Here is an 18,334-nt window from a genome sequence, read left to right on the forward strand (position 1 = left end):
AGGAGAAAAAAAAAAAGGCAATGGGATTATTTATGATGAAAAGAGACTCCAGATATGGCATGCCAGGAACACTGATTCTCAGGTGGGTGGAAAGCATTAACATTCTACCCATATTCCATCAGCTTCCTAGGATAATTACATTGCACTTCCATTTGCACTTTGTTCGTTTTACTTCAAATGTCTTTCCCAACAAATCTCTTTAACTGCAGAGACAGGCTCATAGCAGATTGCCAAGGAAGCAGATGGTCAATGCCAGGGCCCAGGAGGGTTGTGACCAGTCCTGGAGACCCCAGGCTGTGCTTCGACCTGTAATGAGACAGAGAATGGAAGGAATATCACAACTCTGTTCCCCAGGAGCCACTGCTACTTGGAGACCATTTGCCTGTAGACCCCTTCACTCTCAGATCTCCCTGAGTTAGGGCTCTGATTCTGGGCCAGGAGTTCGGGAGTCAGTCTGTGCAGTTAGGGACTCACCTTCCTGCTCCAGGCTCTCCATCCCCTCATACTGGGCCCATGCAACTGCTCGTCGCTGCTCGGGACTCAGAAAGGCCATTTGTTCGGGAGTGACAGCCACGGCCTGAACACTGGTGAGACTAGATAGCTGGGTGGGGCTGAACACCACCTGGGGATGGGAGCAGGCATCAGGACATCCATTGTGGCCCTCTTCTGTGGTCACCTCAGACCCCATCCCATCAGTGCTTACAGCAAATTTAGGAGCAGGGATGACAGAAATGGCCAGAGGGGTAAGGCCCTGGATCTGTCCTCGCAGCAGCGCGGAGAGAGCCAGGTCGGGGATTCCAGCTGTCAAGGCAAGTGGGATGGGCCTCCAGATGTTATCCTACCCTGGCCTTCTCTAACTACTCCCAAAATACTTTTCCTCAGACCTTCCCCAGCATGTCTCTAGCCTCTTACCTAGGTGCCTTAGACTCCCACCTTAAGATTCCAGAGAAGTCCTCCACCCAGTCAATTCACGATGCGGAAACTGGCCCCTGACACCCAGCCCCAGCGGTGGCCTAGTCTCCCTATACCTGCTATTGTGCCAATTTCAGTGAAGATCTCGGGCCCCCAGTTACTGACTGGGCCAAAGCCACCAGGCAGCACCAGGAGCTGGGCCAGAATCTCCAATTGCTCTTCAGAACATGGGAGATGCAGGTTGCCCAGGAAGAGAGCTGCTTGGCTGTGGAAGAGTGGGAAGAGAAGGGAGGAGGATTCAGCCACAGTGACAGGGTCCGTGGTCATGAGTTGGTGGTAGCGATGACTTTAAGTGAGATTGCTTCCTCCATGGGATCACTCCCACATGATCCTTCCCCGGTGAGCCCACCTTCCCCACAGGACCACAGCCCACCCCCTCCTCTATGTGTGACCTAAACTCCCAACTGCTGATATGCTGTAGCTCCTCAGGCCGAAGTCCACACAGTGCGTAGCCCAGTGCAGTCAGGTGGAGGAAATCCAAGTGGCTCACGTGTCGACCACTCTGCCGCAGGAAACTGGAAACCACCACCCGGAGCTGGAGTTGGGGTGGAGGTCACAGGATAAGGAGAAAAGTCATGAGGAATTCATGGATGGGGAACTAGCTGCTTAGGGAAGGGACAAGTGCTACTGGATTTTCTTATTAGTAGGACCTGAAGAGCCAATTCTGTGCTGCGCTTAGTCGCCCAGTTGTGTCCGACTCTTTGCGACCCCACGGACTGTAGCCCTCCAGGCTTCTCTGTCCATGGGGATTCTCCAGGCAAGAATACTGGAGTGGGTTGCCATGCCCTCCTCCAGGGGATCTTCCCAATCCAGGGATTGAACCCAGGTCTCCTGCACTGCAAGCAGATTCTTCACCGTCTGAGCCACCAGGGTAGCCCAAAGAGCCAACAACCATGGGGAAGGTTGAGGATCAAAAAGAGGACAGGAAAAGAGGCCAAAGGGAAAGGAGGCAGGAGGAAGTATTATGTGTCCAGGGCCTCAGTGAATAAATCACTGCTCTAACTTCCTACTAGTATGGAGTATTAAGAAAAGATAGAAAGCATGGCCATGTATAGTCACAAGACAGAAATTCCTTGGGCTTTAGATGGCCTGGAGGCATTCGGAAAGTGGTAGAGAGGAGGAAGATGTTACCTGGCTGGAGCTCCAGCCATCTATCTGCCCCAGGGTGCTCAGCACGCCCCAGTCCACCAGGCTCAGCTCCTGGAGTTCCCGCTCTCCTAGACCTATTAAAAGCCGACCCAGCTGCAGGATCTGCTCAGGACGGAATCCCCGGGGGGGACCCCACAACTGGAGAAAGAGAGGAATGGTGTGAATGGGAAAAGCACGGAATTAGGAGTCAGAATGCCAAGGGTCATTCTTGCCTCCGACCTGAACTGTGTAACTCGAAGCAAATCCCTTGCTTTCTCTGGGTCTTTGGTTTCTTCAACCGTAAAATGAGATGATTGGATGAAGGTTCCTCTGACTAAGGTGTTATTGAAAGACTCTAGAGTCTCAGTAGGAAAGAATAGCAGATTCTAGTCCATGAGTTCCAGTGTGCACCAGACACGGGGTGGGGGTAGCAGGGGCAAGATACAGATGCCCAGACCTGATCCTCAGAGAATCTTTCTTCAGTAAGTCTACAATGGGATCCTCAAGCATTTCAAACACCTGCTCCCCAGATGATTCTTTCTTTAATAATTTTTCCCCAGATGACTTTGATACCTGCTAATGTTGGTAAATTCTAGTCCCTCTAACCATTTCACTAGCTTCCTGTCCTCACTTTCCATCCCCTCTGACTTCGTACTCAGGATCCAAACCCTCTAATTCTTTTATGTCCTATGTCCCCCATCTCTCATGCAGCTATCCGTTTCCATGTGGTATGGTTTCCATACCACACCCGACCAGCTTCCTATGTTCAACCTCCTACCCTGACTGGACTCTCCATCACTAACCTGTTTTGCTTTGCCCATTGCTGCCCGGAGTTTCTCAGGCCCAAGTCCTGGGTCTCCTGCAAATAGTGCGAGGCAGTCCTCAAAGTCCAAGAGCTCCATGTCTGCGATCTGGGTTGCAGACCAGGCTGATGGGAATGTCCCTCGTACATCTGCACAGTTTGGCACAGGTTCTAAAGGAGGATGACAGGGTCAGGGGGTCAGTGCAGTACTAAAGCATGCCCAGAGTGGTCAGGTCCAGGGGCAAGAAGGGTGGGGGCCATGGTGGGTGGGGGCCTCCTCTCAAAAAAAAAAAAAAAAAAATCCCAGAGAGGTATCTGTAGATGGAATGACCCCTCCAACCTTTAAAGGACAGGCTAATATGGGCAGTATGGCTCAAGGGATTACTGTAGTGTGAGATTCATAGGACTCAAAGATATTAGAACTGGTGACTGGGGAGGACAAGCCCCTCATTGTACAGATGGAAGACTGAAGGGCTTGCCCAGGGACTGAGTGGCTGATCTAGGTTGAAACCCAGGTTCCTAGCCCCACAGTGTCACCTTCCTCCATCCTAAGCATGTTCCCAGCAGAGAGCGCCACACTTATCCAAGCCTAGAGCTGAGTCAGCTGTTAACAGGGCTAAGAGAGCAGGGAAAGGGGAGTCCTGGGCTAAAAATGTAATGAGTGATAAATTCACAGAGGTATAGAACCCTACAACTGGAAGAGGCCTTGAAGATCATCCCTCACTGCTCTGGGCTTTATAGATTAGAAAACCCCAGCCTAGAGTGACCTTGTACAAATCTGTTGAAAGGGCACAAGTCTGATTGCGTGGTGGATACTTCTTCCTGTACCCCTTGCTGGAAGTATGGGCATCCGGGCCATCTCACCTGGGAGGTTCTCTGCAGCAGGCCGCACAAGCCCAGCTACCAGCGCTGCTTTCTTGGGAGCGAGCTGTGGCCCCGCACACAGCTGTCCAGCTCTGCTCTGCTCCCAGCTCTGCTGCTTCTCGAGGAGTCGCTCCAGGGTCTCTGGGCCCAAGGCCTCCTGGGAGAGAAGGTGGAGGGAGGGTGGGCAGAGCCAGGCACGTCAGGAGCAGCTGCTACAGCTGTAATTCCGAAGTCCTGTCTCTTTTCAGCAGCCTCCCCCAGATTTGGGCTTCACATCCTTTGCCTTCAACTTCCTTGGCCTTAGCGCCCCCCCTGAACTAGCTCCCCAGTCCCCTCTCTGCTCTCACTCCCTCCTGTGCTCCTTCACCTCACCCTGGGGATCAAGGAAATAGCCTCGGGAGACAGAGTGAATATTAGGCGTCCTGCTTGCTCGACTTCATCCTGGCTCCATAACTCTGGTTTCCTGAGGGACAGAAAGAAGATCAGGATGCTGAATGGACTGTGAGGAAGAGGAAAGATATGCTGAGACGGGGGACTCAGGGCTCCAAGGGCCTCTGGCATACTGAATGGGCTGCCGCTGAGGAGGGTGGTTGAAAGGGTGGGTGAGGATGAGTTAGAATCTGGACTTGCCGGAGGCCCATACCCAAGAACAGGCTCCTGCAGCAGCAGCCATCCCAGCTCTGTGGCAAACAGCCCTCCGAGGCAGAAGCCTTGCAGCTGACTGAGGTGGGCCAGCAGGATCTGCAGGGGGATCCGCCGTGTGCTCTCTATGCCCAGGAATCCAACCAGGGGCCCCAAGGTCTCCAGCACTTCCCTTGACACTGTTGTCTCCTTTGGGGCCTGGAGGGGGATCAGACCTTGGGACGACACACCTCTGACTCAGAGGACCAGTCTCTTTGATCAAGACACAAAGACCTTGTCTCCCTCTAGCTCCCGATCCAAGATCCAATGAAGCTTATTGCCACTGTCCACTTTTCTAAACTATGAGCCCAAAACGGAACAGGTGGAAAGACTGAGAGGTGGAATCTAAGGAATTTCTAATACTCCAAGGGATATGAACAAGAAACATGAAGCAGACTATCAATGAATGGAAGCCAAAGGTAGATCTAGGGCCCTGTAGACAAAAACCTGCCTGGCAGCAAACATTTGAGTCTGGGCCTAGAAGACAGAGCATTGTCTGAGTGATGACAGTGGCCCAGGCCACAGTTCTGAGTTTGGTGGGGGGATTCTTACCAGGTTTTGTAGTGCTCGCTCTGCCAGGGCTGCCCGGTGGAGTGGGGTCAGGGCCAGCAGCTGCTCTGGAGCACCTCGTACCAGTTCCACCACTAACATGATGGATTCATTGGACAGTCTATCCATCAACTGGACTCTGTAGCAATTTGACAACAGGAGGACTTGGAATTGAGCCAAGTTGAGAAGGGAACCACAGAATGCACCATTCCCCAGACAAGAGGTAACACCAGACCAAACCCTGTGGCCCTGGATAGGAACTGATATTTAACAGACCCAGATCCAATTTCCACCACAGTGCTTACAGGGAGAGATCAACAGGAGAGACCTATTTCCAGTCTTCTTGGGAAGAAATGACGAACAATCCTACCTCATCTAATAGAATAAAAGAGCCCAGATGTTAAGTATCATTAAATCCCCTCCCCCATTTTATGGATTAAAAAATAGGTTCATATGAACTTTCCCAGTGGTCCAGTGGCTAAGAATCCACCTTGTGACGCAGGGGACGTGAATGTGATCTCTGATTGAGGAACTAAGATAATGCCACAGAGCAACTACTGAGCTCGTGTGCTCTGGAGCCTAAGAATGACAACTAGAGAGTCCATGAACCACAAAGAAAGAGTCCACTTGACCTAGTGAAGATCTTGAGTGCTGCAACTAAGAACCAACACAGCCAAACTAATTAATTAATTAGAAAAGAAGAGTCCACCTTCCAATGCAAGGGACATGGATTCAATCCCTGGTCAGGGAACTAAGATTCCACAGACCGTAAGCCAAAATGAGGACCCAGCACAGTGAAAAAAAATTTACTTAATTTAAAATAAATAAATAAAATAAAAAATTGAAACATTCACAGAGACCAAATGGTGGGGTCTTACTCTCAATTCCTATTTCCCACCCTTCCTCTATTTATTGTGAGAAGGTCCCCTCTGATTTGTATAGTACTATACAATTGACCCTGGAGGAGGGCATGGCCACCCATTTCAGCATTCTTGCCTGGAGAATTCCATGGACAGAGGAGTCTGGCAGGCTACAGTCCACAGGGTTGCAAAGAGTCAGACATGACTGAAGTGACTTAGCACTCATGCACCAAAGTTTTTTTAGGTGTTATCTCATTTGATTTTCATGGCAAAACCTGGGGGTAAGAGGTATGTTAGAGAAGGAAATGGCAACCCACTCCAGTACTCTTGCCTGGAGAATCCAATGGACAAAGGAGCCTGGCAGGCTATACAGTCCATGGGGTCACAAGAGTCAGACATGACTTAGTGACTAAACCACCATCAGCACTCTTTCACAAACAGATTTGAATGGCATTTTTAAAAAGCCTTTTTGCAGAAAAATCAGAGTGATACTCTATACTCTACCTAAGGTTGCCAGGTCTGGAACTGGGCCATGTAGTACAAAAGCCCAGATCTGTGGAAAGACCTTTAAAAACGTAAGGATAGAGTCAGCTCCTTCCCAGAAAGACTGACTGGAGTCAGCCTTTTCCTGCTCTGACTTACAGTTCAGTTGGCAATGAGGTGGGGATGGAGGTGATATGGGGGAAAAAAGCCTGTGAGTGAGATACTCATAAACTCCGAGTCTCTAGTTTAGGAGGAGCCTTGGGTTCATCAGTCTTCTCTCTCCTCACCCATACTTCAATCTGTTCTGTAACATTCTTGCTGTAGGGCCATCCAGTCTAGGCTTGACTAGCTCAGAACTCACCACCACAATCTTCCTCATATTGTGCAAAATTCTGATTTTCATTCACTGGTGCTAGTCCTGCCCAATGGGGTCATTCAGAAACATGCCGATCTATTTTCTATTTGATGGCTCCTGGGGTATTTGGACACATTTATTGTGTGTTTTGGAGGAGCCTGTAGGCTACAGTCCATGGAGTCACAAAGAGTCAGACACGACTGAGAGACTTCACTTTCACTTTATCACATGTTTCATACATTTTCTCTTTACTTACTCCTCTGAACATACTGAGAACACAGTGCCCTAAGGAGACTACAGTCCTGTGGGGGCAGGATTGAACCATTACTTCCCTCATTTTATGTATTTAATTTTAATTACTTTTTTTGGCTACCCCACACAGCTGTGGGATCTCATTTCCCCAACCAAGGACTGAACCCAGGCCATGGCAATAAAAGCCCAGAATCCTAACCACTAAGCCACCAGGGAACTCTCACTTCCCTCATTTTATACATTCTACCAGTATTAATAGGGCCTAGGTTACATTAAGACTGCTTGGCAGGTCACGTCACAATATTGCCACCTTCAGCTGCCCCATTTTGGGGGTCTTGTTGGGGGAGCCACTCACCACCTAGAGCAACTTTGAATAGCATCCTTCACTTTAGGCTGTAACTGATGTCAGGGAACAACCAGACAGAAAAGCACCGCCTCTGGGGTGTTTCCTAAGAGCAGCTCTTCCACCCCAGGCTGAGCCTTCTGAGAATCCAGTATCTCCAGGTGTAGCCTTACGGTAAGTCCAGGAGGAGCTTGGTGTCCAGCCCACTCAGCTCTGGCCCCAGGGTTGCCAGCTCTGGCTCTGGCATTGCCATCCTCCGCTGTAGCTCTGCCCAGATACAGGTCCTCTGTGGGGCAGAGTAGGGAGGCAGGTTCAGGACAGAGCTGAACACCGAGCCTTGGTTCTCTACCCGGGGTCCCGGCCTCCCTGCTCCCACTAATGCCCAAGCACCCGTCTCACCAGGCTCCCTCGGACCCCAGTGGGGAGTTGATAAATCATGTGTACCACTTCAAGGAAGTCTGCCATCCAGTTGATCTGCTGCAGAAACTCACAAGACATGCCCCCTGCCAGCGTACCCAGAGCCCTGTAGGTGTGTGAGTAGGCACATGCTCATTCAACACATGCCACAGCCTGTCTGCACCTTATATCAACATTCTCAACACGAGGACAGATGTTCATTTACAGTAATTTGCAGTTTGAGAAATATTAAAAAAAAAAAGAAATATTTTTTCGATAGATATTCTCATTGGTCTCCCACACCATTATTGTTTATTAGAGAAGAAAATAAAGATTTACAGAGGTCGAGTGACAGTCCAATATCATCCTACTAGAAATGTGGTCAACTGAGGCTAGAACCACATCTTCAGATGCCCATGGGTTTTTTGCTGGGGGTGAAGGTAAAGTGATCCTTGCTCCTGTTAAGTCCTGCTTGGTCAGTGGCTCTGAGGGGTTAATCAGCAAATATCTATCAGAAGCTTACACTGGGCCAGGCACTGTGTTAGGTACCTTATATGCCTTATCTTGTTTAATCTTTACAACTACCTATGAGACAGGTACCATGTCAATACTTATTCTAAAGAAGGGAAAAATGAGGCTTAGAGAGGTTGAACATCTTGCTCAAGATCACGAAGAGGAGACAGGGCTAGGACCTGAATCTGAGTCTTCTCAAAATCCCTGAGATCCACTCAGGATGGATGTTGTGCTCTAGAAGGGCAGGAGGGTCAGGAGAAGAGGAACCAGGAGAAGACCCACAGGCTGACCTACAGGTCACTGATCCTCATACACCTCCCACCCCCACCCCTGGATATCACATGGTGCCTGGCACACCGTAAGCACTCAAAAAAAATGTTAGCTGAATTAAACTCACAGCTCATTACAAGTTACTCACTGCAGATTCCTGAGGGTCAGGTTAGTGGGCACTTGCATCTTCTCCCAGAGAAACTGTGCCTACAAGAGAAAGAAAGAGGAGCCGCTTCCCAGCAGAGCTATTGCCCAGGAACCTAGGATGCCTTGGAGCCAGGGCTGCCACTCCACCCTGTGGGTCCCACCAGTCTCCTACTCTCCCCAGTGCCCAATCCCTGGGAAAGAGAGACAAATAGGGGGAAAGGGGAGGAAGGAAAAGCATCCTAAGGGCTGCTGGGAGTAAGGTGCCCAATCTAGGGCTGAGGGATGCGTGAAGGAGGCGGAAAATGTTGAGAGAAGGGAGTTCTAGGCTAGTGGGAAGAATCACCTGCTGCTCAGACCACGGCAGGTCCCTATAGCGCCTTCGGTCTGCCAGCAGAGCAGCAGCGTCCAGCTGTAGCAGCTTTAGTGGGAGCAGGGGCAGCAGGCAGTCTGGCCAGATGGTGGGGATAGGCTGTCGGAGGGGTAAAGTGTAGCAGTGTAGTGATAGGTGAGAGCGTCTGGACTCAGGCCTCAGGGAAGAAGGGGAACTATGGTGGCAGGAGGGGACCTGAAACTAGAAAGGTGGAGTGGCAGGTGCCACCCTAGCAGGGCACACTCTAGAGCCCTCGCGGTTGTGGTCAAAGGTCCCTGCCGTCTAGGCACCTGACGGACTAAACTCCCTTAGTCGCTCTGAGCCTCGGTCTCTTTTTCTGAAAGCAGGGTGACTGCCCTGGAAGATTCCTCAGACCCTCGGGGCTTTGATGTTCTAGGACATTATGCCTTCCTGCTTCGGGACAGAGAGAGCTGCTAAGGTCTTAGAGGACACAGAGCTAATGTAGACACTCGGGCCACTTGCAGGGGAAGAATGTGAGGCAGTGCCAGCTGTGTGAGACAGCCCTAGGACGGGGAGAGGAGCTTAGTTGGCAGAAACCACACACACACACATACCATACACACACACACGTACCTGTCCAGGGATGCACACAGCTGCACCAGCTCCTGCTGCACCCGTATTTTTAACACCATCTTTCACCTGCATGAGAATTGGCTGTGTGTGTGTGTGTGTGTGTGTGTGTGTGTGTGTGTGTGTAAAAAGTGGGGAGGTTTGGGGGTCCTTCCCTGGCCACAGGGAAGGTGACCCCTCCCAACCAGAGCCCTCCTCCCTGGTCGGCTGTCTCCCTGCTGCTCTCCTACCCGGAAGGTCTGCAGCAGCGCCGCGGTCTGGCAGGCTGAGAGGCGTGCCAGTTCAGGGGCCAGGCAGGGACAGGCCCTCAGCAGAACTCGCCTCGGGATGGCCTGGAGCGTCTGGGAGCTGAGGCCTGGAAGCAGAGGGTGCAAGGAGCAGAGTTCCTCCAAGGACAGCTGGGGAGCGAGAGAGACAAGAAGCCTGAAGAAGACGGGCCAGGTCGAAGGGAAGGGGACAATCACGGTAGAGAGAGGCAGCAGGGGTGAGAGGGAGCCAGGGAGGAGGGGGACGGATAGCTTGGGCCATGCGGAAAAGTTGCTGCCACTCACGTCACGCCTCGGGAGGAGCCGTTCAAGCAGCAGGACAGCCTAAGGCGGGAGGGAACAGGAAGCAACAGCGCTGAGGCCCTGGCAGCCAGGTCCCCGAACAGGTCCCTGGGGCCCGACCTCCCAAACTCCCAGCTCCCGTTCCACCATTCCCGTGACCAGCCCTTCTGCATCTGAGGAAGAGGGATGAGGGGGTTCTTCTTGGGACAGAGGAAAAGGAGGCTTTGGGGCGGGGAGGGGGCCAGGCAACAGCATCCTTGAATGTAATTGTCTGTAATTGTAATTGTCAGGTCACCCACACCTGGGCAGGGGTGACCCTGGCTCCTTGCAGGGCGGGAAGCATGGCCCTCAGCTGCGGCTCTGACAGCTCCTGCAGGAAGCGGAGCCCCAGTTGAGGGAAGAGAGGAGCCCAGACCCGGAGCTCCCGGGGGCTCAGCACCGCTCCTCCAGATGAGCGCAACACCCCCAGAAGTTCATAGGCTACCTGTAACCAAAGAAGGTTTGGGTCTGAAGAGAAAAGACAGGCGAACCTAAAGCTTCCTCTTTAATCCCACATCTGGTTATTCCAGGGCCTGGACTGTGGCTTGGAACCAGGGATAGGACAGGAGCAGTTTGGGCTCAAGTCATCAAAGGAAATGCTGGAGATGTCGTGGACCAGATGGAGTAGAGTCAGGAAGAGGTGGTAACAGGTAAGAGTGGCCAAGGAGTAAGGAGATTAAGAACGAAGGTGAATGTGGTGGGATGAGGGCTGGCTCCAACTGTGCTCCAGCTTGGCTGAGGTGAGTGGGCACATCTTCCGCACAGACCACCCCCCACGGGAAGCCTGGAGTTCTTTTTTTTTTTTTTTGATAGCCTGGAGTTCTTGAGGGCCTGGGCCAAGGGGCTCACCCGTCCTTGTGGGCTGAGGGTCCCATTGGCCGCACATTCCAGCAGCCCCCGTTCTACCGGCCCCATTGGATCATTCAGGGGAACCAGGCTCTGCAGCTCCTCGGGAGTCAGGAAACAGGCGAGGGGCCCCAGCCTGAGGAGGGCATGAAGCTGGCCTTCATGTGGTCACTGAGGCTGCTACTAAGGCAGGGACTGTGTGGGTACAGGGAACAAGCACTCTGACCGCTGAACTATGAAACGTGGGTGCCACAGACAGGCCTCTCTCCCAGGGCCCTATGATGCCCTGGGGCCACGCCTCCTCTGTTGCCCCTTCCCTCCTGGGACCCCAGCCCGTCCTGGCAGCTGCACCTGCCTCTCCGCCGCTCTGGCCTTGATCACTGGCCCCACAGGCCCTCACCTGCGCACCTGCTCCTCTCCATCCTGGACACTCTGGTTCACCAGGCTGCGCAGCACGTGTCGGGCATATCCTGGCCCAAGACCTGCTGCTGGCCAGCTGTCCTCCAGGGCCTGGATCTGGAGTGGGGAAGGTCAGCTCATGTTGGGATCACTGTGGGACACTTGTGGGGAGGGGCTCACTAGGAGACAGGTTACTGATGCCATCCTACATGCCCGAAAGCTTGCTAGTCAAATAAATGAATTGTTCTCATACCTGGTGAGGACTGAGCTGCAGAAAGTTCTCCAGAGGGAGATGGGGGAGCAGGGGCAGTGCTGCCCAGAGCAATTCCTGGGGCCAGGCGGGCACTTCCCCAAACAGCTCAGGGGCCAGCAGTCGCCTTGCCAGAGCCTCCTTCTGTTCAGGCCTCATTCCAGGGCTGTAATCCCGGATGGCGGCCAGGCTGGGGAGAGAGTGGGTCTCACCCCTTTGCCCTGTCCCCTGGCTCTGTGCAGCCCTGCTGCACATGGACAAGAAGGACTCCCTAGTGTTAAGAGAAGGGGCTGTTCTGGGTGTGTGGGCTTCCCTGGTGGCTCAGCTGGTAAAGAATCTGCCTGCAATGCAGGAGACCTGGGGTCAATCTCTGGGTTGGGAAGGTCTCCTGGAAAAGGGAATGGCAACCCACTCCAGTATTCTTGCCTGGAGAATCCCCATGGATAGAGGAGCCTGGTGGGCTTAAAGTCCATGGGGTTGCAAAAACTTGGACATGACTAAGTGACCAAGCATAGCACAGCCCTGGGTGGGTAGGGTTGACCCTGACAGGATCGGGAGGAGTAGTACAGAGTCCTTACACACTGTCATTGGCCAACAGGGATGGTGGGAAGCGCATCAGGTCGGAGACAGCCAAGAAGGGGATGAGTGGTGAGAGGTCAATGAAGAGCTGGGAGGTGAGGCGTGGGTACCGCTGCAGCAGCAAGGCTGTCAGGCGACCCAGGGCCTGCTCCTCAGATGGTGGCACCTGTGGGGGCATGGGAACAGATGCCAGCTCTGGAGATACCCACTCTCCTGGCCCCGGCTCCTCTTGCATTCCTCCTGCTGGAGCAAGCCTGCTGCCTGCCTGGTTCCAGGTGCTCTTGATGCCTAGACTTCCCCCGCCACCCTTGTCCCCCTCTCCCTCCATGCCCACCTGCAGCTGAGCCCAGGAACGGTGCATGAGCGTCAGGAAGCCCTGAGCAGCCTCCCTCTCTGCTGAAAGCACCAGCTGCTGGAGGTTTTCTGGCGGCATGTGCAGGTATGCCTGGGCACAGGAGGTCATAGTGGTTATGGCCTCACTGGGCACGGATCACCCAGCCCGCCCACACACCCTGCCCCCATCTGTTACCTGCACTAGAATCTGCAGGGCCCAAACACTCTTCTCTCTCTGCAGCAGATCCCACAGCACGGGCTGGTGGGGACATAGACAAGATACCAGGAGAGTTGTCCCCTCTGTCCCTCCAGCAGCTTCCCAAGGTCCACTCACTAGGATGCTTGTCCTTCTGAAGGTGTGTGTGTGTCTCCTTTAGGTCAGGGACCACAGTCTTTAACTTCTTCTATAGCCTTTGCCATAGCTGGCTCAGTAAATATTTGGAGATATGAACCAAATTTGGACGAGGGCATGGCAACCCACTCTAGTATTCTTACCTGGAGAATCCTATGGACAGAGGAGCCTAGAGGGCTACAGTCCATAGAGTCAAAAAGAGCCAGACAGGACTGAAGCGACTTGCCATGCACGCACATGAACTAAATTATTACATTTCACTGGTCCCAGGAATTGAGAAAGGTGGGCCCTACCATGGAGTAAAGACTCTTTACATTCCCCACAGCATCTAGCAAAGTGCTTTACGCATAACGGGAACTCAACGAATGAACTATGGTGTTCACATATTCCAGCCCCTTCACTCTACAGAGAAGAAAACAAAGCCCAGGAAAATCAAAGTAAATTGGCTAAGACCATGCCTGTGGCATAGTCAAACCTAAAACTTCTGATCTGCAGTCACCCTGAATTTTTCTCATTTCTGCCTTATCTTCCTATATTTTGCCAGTTTCCAATTCTCACTCTCTAGGGACAGAATTAGAGCCCTCTAACTTGATCCCTTTCCTTTCTGAAGCAGAAAGGGGGTAAATCAAAGAGTCAGGAAGAATAATGAGATAACATTTATTATATATTGTCTGTATATCATATACTAGCGCTAAGCCCACAGCCGGTATCATCTGATGTAATCCTTACAGCCATCCTAAAAAGAGTGGCACCATTATTCTCCACCGTTTGTTTTTCTTTTTTTTTTCCCCGAGACTTTTTTTTTGGCCATGCTACACGAATGTGGAATCTTAGTTCCCCAGCAAGAGGTTGAGCCTGTGACCTTGGAAAGGAAGCGTGGAGTCTTAACCACTGGACGGTCAGTAAAGTCCCTCCACCATTCATTTATAAAGGACAAAAGTATTGTTCAGAGAGGCTGAAAACTTGTCCGGGGTTGATCACAGAACTAAGGTGTGAACCCAAGCCTGGATGACTCAGAGCTGCGAGCTTAACCACTGCACTGCTGTCTCTCAGTAAGATCGTAGAGAATTCCCGTGGAGACCCTTCCCTCTGCTCCAGGAACTTTGACTTTGGCAGATCACTCACGCTGAAGCAGGCCAGCAGCTCCATCTTGCTTAAAGCGGGGCTGGAGCTGTCAGTGGGGTTAAAGCCTGGGGTTGGCTGCTCCTCCTGTTCCAGGAACTCCCCAACGGTCCTCAGCACGCTGCGCCGGCCCTCTGGGCGGAAGGCATCCCAGAAGGAGCAGTTGTCTGGGAGACTGGAGAGCATCAGGGCCTGACCCAGCATTCCCTGCGCCTCGTTCCCTCCGGCCCCTGGCCCCAGGAGGAAGGTCAGCAAGCGCAGGAGATAGTGTAGGCGTGTGGGGTGGGCAAGGGCTGGCACAGAGGACTGACAGCGTGGCAGCTGGGACAGCATGCCAAGCAGGAAGGGGCCTGGGGCCAGGCAGAGTGGGGACGGTCCCAGCGGTGGCAGAGAGGGCAGAAGAGGACCCAGCAACCCCTCCAGGAAGCAGGTGTCATTGCCCCCACGACTTATCCTGCACTGGCCAGCTAGCCAAGGCCAGGAGGGCACCAGGGCCTCGTACATGGTGTCGTTGGCACAGACCATCAGCAAGAAGCTGCCCCCATCTGGGCAGCGCTCCCCACATGGTCCGATGTAGCAAGGGGGGAAGGCTGTGACATCCGGGGTGGGGCCCTGGCACACGTGCTGAACCCAAGCCTGGTTGCTGGGGGGCACAGCCTGCAGACTTGCTTCCCCACAGAGCCGCTCAGCCCACAGAGTCTCATTCTCCAAGAAGCAGCCCCAGAAGATCTCTGGGGTCAGGGGCACAGGGGGCAGGCCTTCAGGGCAGCTGGTAGGGGGTGGGAGCAGGCCGGCACAGAGCCGCTTTACCAGGCGGCGGTTGGGGCCCGAGAGGGTGGAAAAGGAGAGGTTGCCACAGATGGCATCTAGGAACTGCTCAGGAAACTGGTCGTGGCAGGCCTGGAGCCAGCCTTGGGCACCTGGCGCCCATGAGACTGCATACCACACAGCTGTCTGGCAGATGGCAGCGGTGCTGGGAGGGGGCTGCGGGGTGACAGGCTTGGCGTGCTGGCAGAGCAAGTGGATGGAGAAGTTGGAGATGCTGTAGGGTGGTGCCGGGCCTGAGAGGTTCTCGCAGAGGGCCTCCACAGAGATGGCCCGCCGCTGGCGAGGGCTGATGTAGGCTGAGGGTTGGGAAGTCCTAGGCAGAGGCACCCCCGTGCTCAGGCAGTGGAGGAGGGCGGGGGGTGGGGGTGGCGATCCAGACAGAAAGCCCAGTGCCCGGACATCCCAGGAGAGGTTGTGCCGGATGCCCCTGGGAGCAGAGGGAGGAGCAGGCAAGCAGCTGGTCAGTTTGCATTTCCTCCACTTGAGGTTTCTGGCCCTGGCCCAGAGCCCCGCAGGGAGGGTGACAAGCATAGGCTTTTCCAAAAGTGAGGTCCCTGGGAGTGACGGTGTTTAAATGTTGGGATGGGGGAGGGGAGAGAGATCTGTCCCTCCAAGGCACAAAGTCACCGGAGTTGCCCAGCCAGAGCCCCTTCTGTCCACCTGGCCCCCTTCTTTCTCCTTTCTGCACACGCTTTTAGGTAGCTTAAATAAAATAAAACCTTTGGTTGGCCTCAGATCAGGACATCTGCCCAGTGACTGAATATGTCCACCTGTGCTCTGGTACTGTTGTACCCAAACAGTAAGGGGGGGAGGAATCGAATCTTGCCCTCTCTTCCTATACTCTATTAGTTAACATTTATCAAGTACTATGTGCCAGGCACAGGCTTCCCAGGTGGTGCTAATGGTAAAGAACTCGCCTGCCAATGCAGGAGACGTAAGAGGCGCAGTTCGATCCCTGTGTCGGGAAGATCCCTGGAGGAGGGCATGGTAACCCACTACAGTATCCTTGCCTGGAGAATCCCATGGACAGAGGAGCCTGGCGGGCTATGGTCCACAGGGTCACAAAGAGTCGGATGCGACTGAAGCGCCTTGGTATGCACATACTTCTTCTAGGTGGTTGACACATACAGTGTCAACTCATTTAATCCCTTGTGAAAACTCCGAGGCAGTTAATATTACCCACAGTTCATGAGCGAGGAAACTGAGGCATAGAATGATACTCTAACCTGCCCAAGGTCACATGGCTAGGAGGAGGCGAAGCTGGGGCGCCAACCACCAACAGTCACCCTCTCAAACCACTAAACCACAGCCTTCTCATCAGCTTCCTCTCCTGCCCTGAAAGCTGATGGCTTCCCAGGCCCCGCCCCTCAGAACTCCTCTCTCCTTACTCACCACAAGAGCAGCTGCTGAAGGTTGCCTAGGAGGGAAAGGGAAAGGAAGAGGACTACCCCAGTCTCAACCTTGCTGGCCCTGCCACAGCCCAGCCCCGGACCTGGTGGCACTCACCTCCCTGGCACTGCCCATTGGCATCGGGCTCTGGCTGCCCCAGAATGGAAAAGACCTCATCCTGCAGGGAGTCAGTAATGCGCAGCAGCCCCTCCTGGAAGGTAGCATAGAGGGGGGCCCCCACTGTGCGCAGCAGACCCCCCCAAAGAGCCTCCTCAGAGCCCAGCTCCCCTACTGGGGCAAGCAAACCCAGCAGACCCTGCAAGAGGTGGGGGGCTGGCTCCCTCCCATCGAGGCCCGTGGCATTGGCGGGGTCCACGCTGGGCTGCACCCGCACCAGGGCCTGCCAGCGCGTGCCCTCTAATAGCAGCAGCAGAGAAGGCAACCAGTCAGCCGCCAGAACGCAGTCAGAGGGCCCATCGCGGGTGCAGGGGGGCCGGGTTGGGATAGGGGGTCCCCCAGGAACTAAGGCTCCCAGCAGCACCTCTGCGAGGCCACTCAGCACACCTGCCTGGTGCCCCAGGAAGTCCCGGGGGGTCTGCTCCTGTCCCAGCAGGGCCAGCACGTCCCCTAGCAGCCCTAGCATTGGCTCCCAGTCCGGGCTGCCCCTCAGCGTCACTAAGAAATCGTGGAGCCGGAGGGCAGGGGGCTGGAGAGGTGGGGGCTCTCCCACCGGTCCCTCCCCCATTCTCCCAGGCTCAAAGGAAGAAGAAATGTTGGCCAGGAAGGCAGAGAACCGTGAGCGGCTGAAGGACCCCTGGGGAGCCTGGTCCAGAGCAGAGAGCGCTGACTTCAGGAGGGAGAGACCTGAGTCCAGGGACTGAGACCCAGTAGGGACCAGAGTCACTGTAAGGAGAGAAACCAGAAATCACCAAGAGGGGGAAAAGCCTGGGACCCAAATTCAGCCCTGGCCTAGAGTCCAGTCCCTGCCTGGATGAGGTGCAAAAGATGGTGAGCTGAGTCCCTTTCAACAACCCACATTAAGTCTTGGCCTAATTTCTTAACCTTCATTTATTTTTTTTCTCTAACCAGTTAATCTCTGCATTCTTAAATCTCTTTCCAGCAGCCATCCCCATCATGCCCAGCCCAGCTCACTGTCCCCCTCACCTGCGCAGGACAGCAGCAGCAGGGGCCGGAGGCTCAGAGCCATGTTTCCAGAAGAGTGCAGGTGCTAGAGCTGAGTTCTGGTTATTCTTACCTTGTGTGGGAGAGCCAGGTGAGGACAGGGCACGGCAGGCAGCCCCAGTCTCCGCTGACACCGTAGTGTGGTCTTTCAGGAAACAATATCTGTAACCTGACAGCAGATTTGTCACCTGAGCCACTGACTACCTGATCCTTCGGCTTTGGAGAAGGAGTGCCCCTGTCAGAGGGAGCAGTGATATCGGATCCCAGGGGACCCTGGGAGGAATCCGAGGATATAGCTTCAGTTAGGAGCCAGGGTGCAGATAAGAGGAGGCAGACATAGAGACGGAGCAGTTCTGGAGATCAGGAATGTAATCAAGAAGAGTCTGCAGAAATATATATAAATAGCATTAAATAAACAATAATATCAGAAATATAAGGGGGGGAGGGCCCAAGGGAGCTAAAAAGCAAGTAGAATTCAAGGGAATTGAGGAAGAAAGGGGGCCAGGAGAAAGGATCTGAGCAGTTAGGTGCATACAGAGAAGAGGAAGTAAGAGAAAGGTCTGGTCCAAGGATGGAGCGCTTGGGAAGAGAGGGGCTTTTGATTCAGTACCCAGAGCCACAAAATGTTAAGAGTTGGGCAGGACTTCAGAGATCACACAGACCAAATCTCTCATGCCATGGATAAGAAAACAGACCCAGAGAGGAGTGACTTGCTCATTCGGTCACTCCAGGGTTTGGATTTGTCTTCTGGCCTTCTTTCTGTGGCCCAGGTGAAAGCCCTTAGAAAATTCTGAGGTGAGAAAAGAAAGAATGAAACCAGGTTAAATTACTACGCAAAGGGGCTACTCCTCACACACACATGTGTATGCACACAGAAAGAGGGAGAAAGAG

At 53.5% G+C, this 18,334-nt stretch overlaps 1 protein-coding gene across 1 annotated transcript; it reads right to left on the bottom strand.

Annotated features, from left to right (window-relative positions):
• Nucleotides 1-9: 9 nt before the first annotated feature.
• STRC (stereocilin) lies at nucleotides 10-17,468 on the bottom strand. The gene is made up of 28 exons (XM_070775934.1): nucleotides 17,426-17,468; nucleotides 16,379-17,185; nucleotides 16,265-16,289; nucleotides 14,048-15,299; nucleotides 12,767-12,829; nucleotides 12,572-12,682; nucleotides 12,237-12,403; nucleotides 11,662-11,848; nucleotides 11,410-11,525; nucleotides 11,013-11,145; nucleotides 10,426-10,608; nucleotides 10,128-10,166; nucleotides 9,807-9,974; nucleotides 9,580-9,645; nucleotides 8,959-9,084; nucleotides 8,617-8,675; nucleotides 7,689-7,812; nucleotides 7,463-7,575; nucleotides 5,000-5,135; nucleotides 4,139-4,606; nucleotides 3,767-3,923; nucleotides 2,904-3,073; nucleotides 2,104-2,259; nucleotides 1,365-1,507; nucleotides 1,029-1,177; nucleotides 704-801; nucleotides 475-622; nucleotides 10-306 (listed from the first exon to the last, which is right to left on the bottom strand). The coding sequence occupies exons 1-28, from the start codon at nucleotides 17,466-17,468 to the stop codon at nucleotides 218-220; spliced, it is 5,496 nt and encodes a 1,831-aa protein (XP_070632035.1). The 3' UTR covers nucleotides 10-217.
• Between the last annotated feature and the right edge of the window lie 866 nt (nucleotides 17,469-18,334).

The sequence above is a fragment of the Bos indicus genome, chromosome 21 (genome assembly GCF_029378745.1).
Source record: "Bos indicus isolate NIAB-ARS_2022 breed Sahiwal x Tharparkar chromosome 21, NIAB-ARS_B.indTharparkar_mat_pri_1.0, whole genome shotgun sequence".
NCBI classification, from domain to species: domain Eukaryota; kingdom Metazoa; phylum Chordata; class Mammalia; order Artiodactyla; family Bovidae; genus Bos; species Bos indicus.

Bases quoted from the DNA above. Each gene is read 5' to 3' on its own strand.
- STRC (XM_070775934.1), bottom strand. From the start codon at position 17,468: ATGGCTCTGAGCCTCCGGCCCCTGCTGCTGCTGTCCTGCGCAG. The intron at 16,290-16,378 runs GTGAGTGCCACC...TTTCCCTCCTAG, and splicing joins CAATGGGCAGTGCCAGGGAG to GCAACCTTCAGCAGCTGCTC. The intron at 3,074-3,766 runs GTGAGATGGCCC...ATCCTCCTTTAG, and splicing joins TGCTGCAGAGAACCTCCCAG to AACCTGTGCCAAACTGTGCA.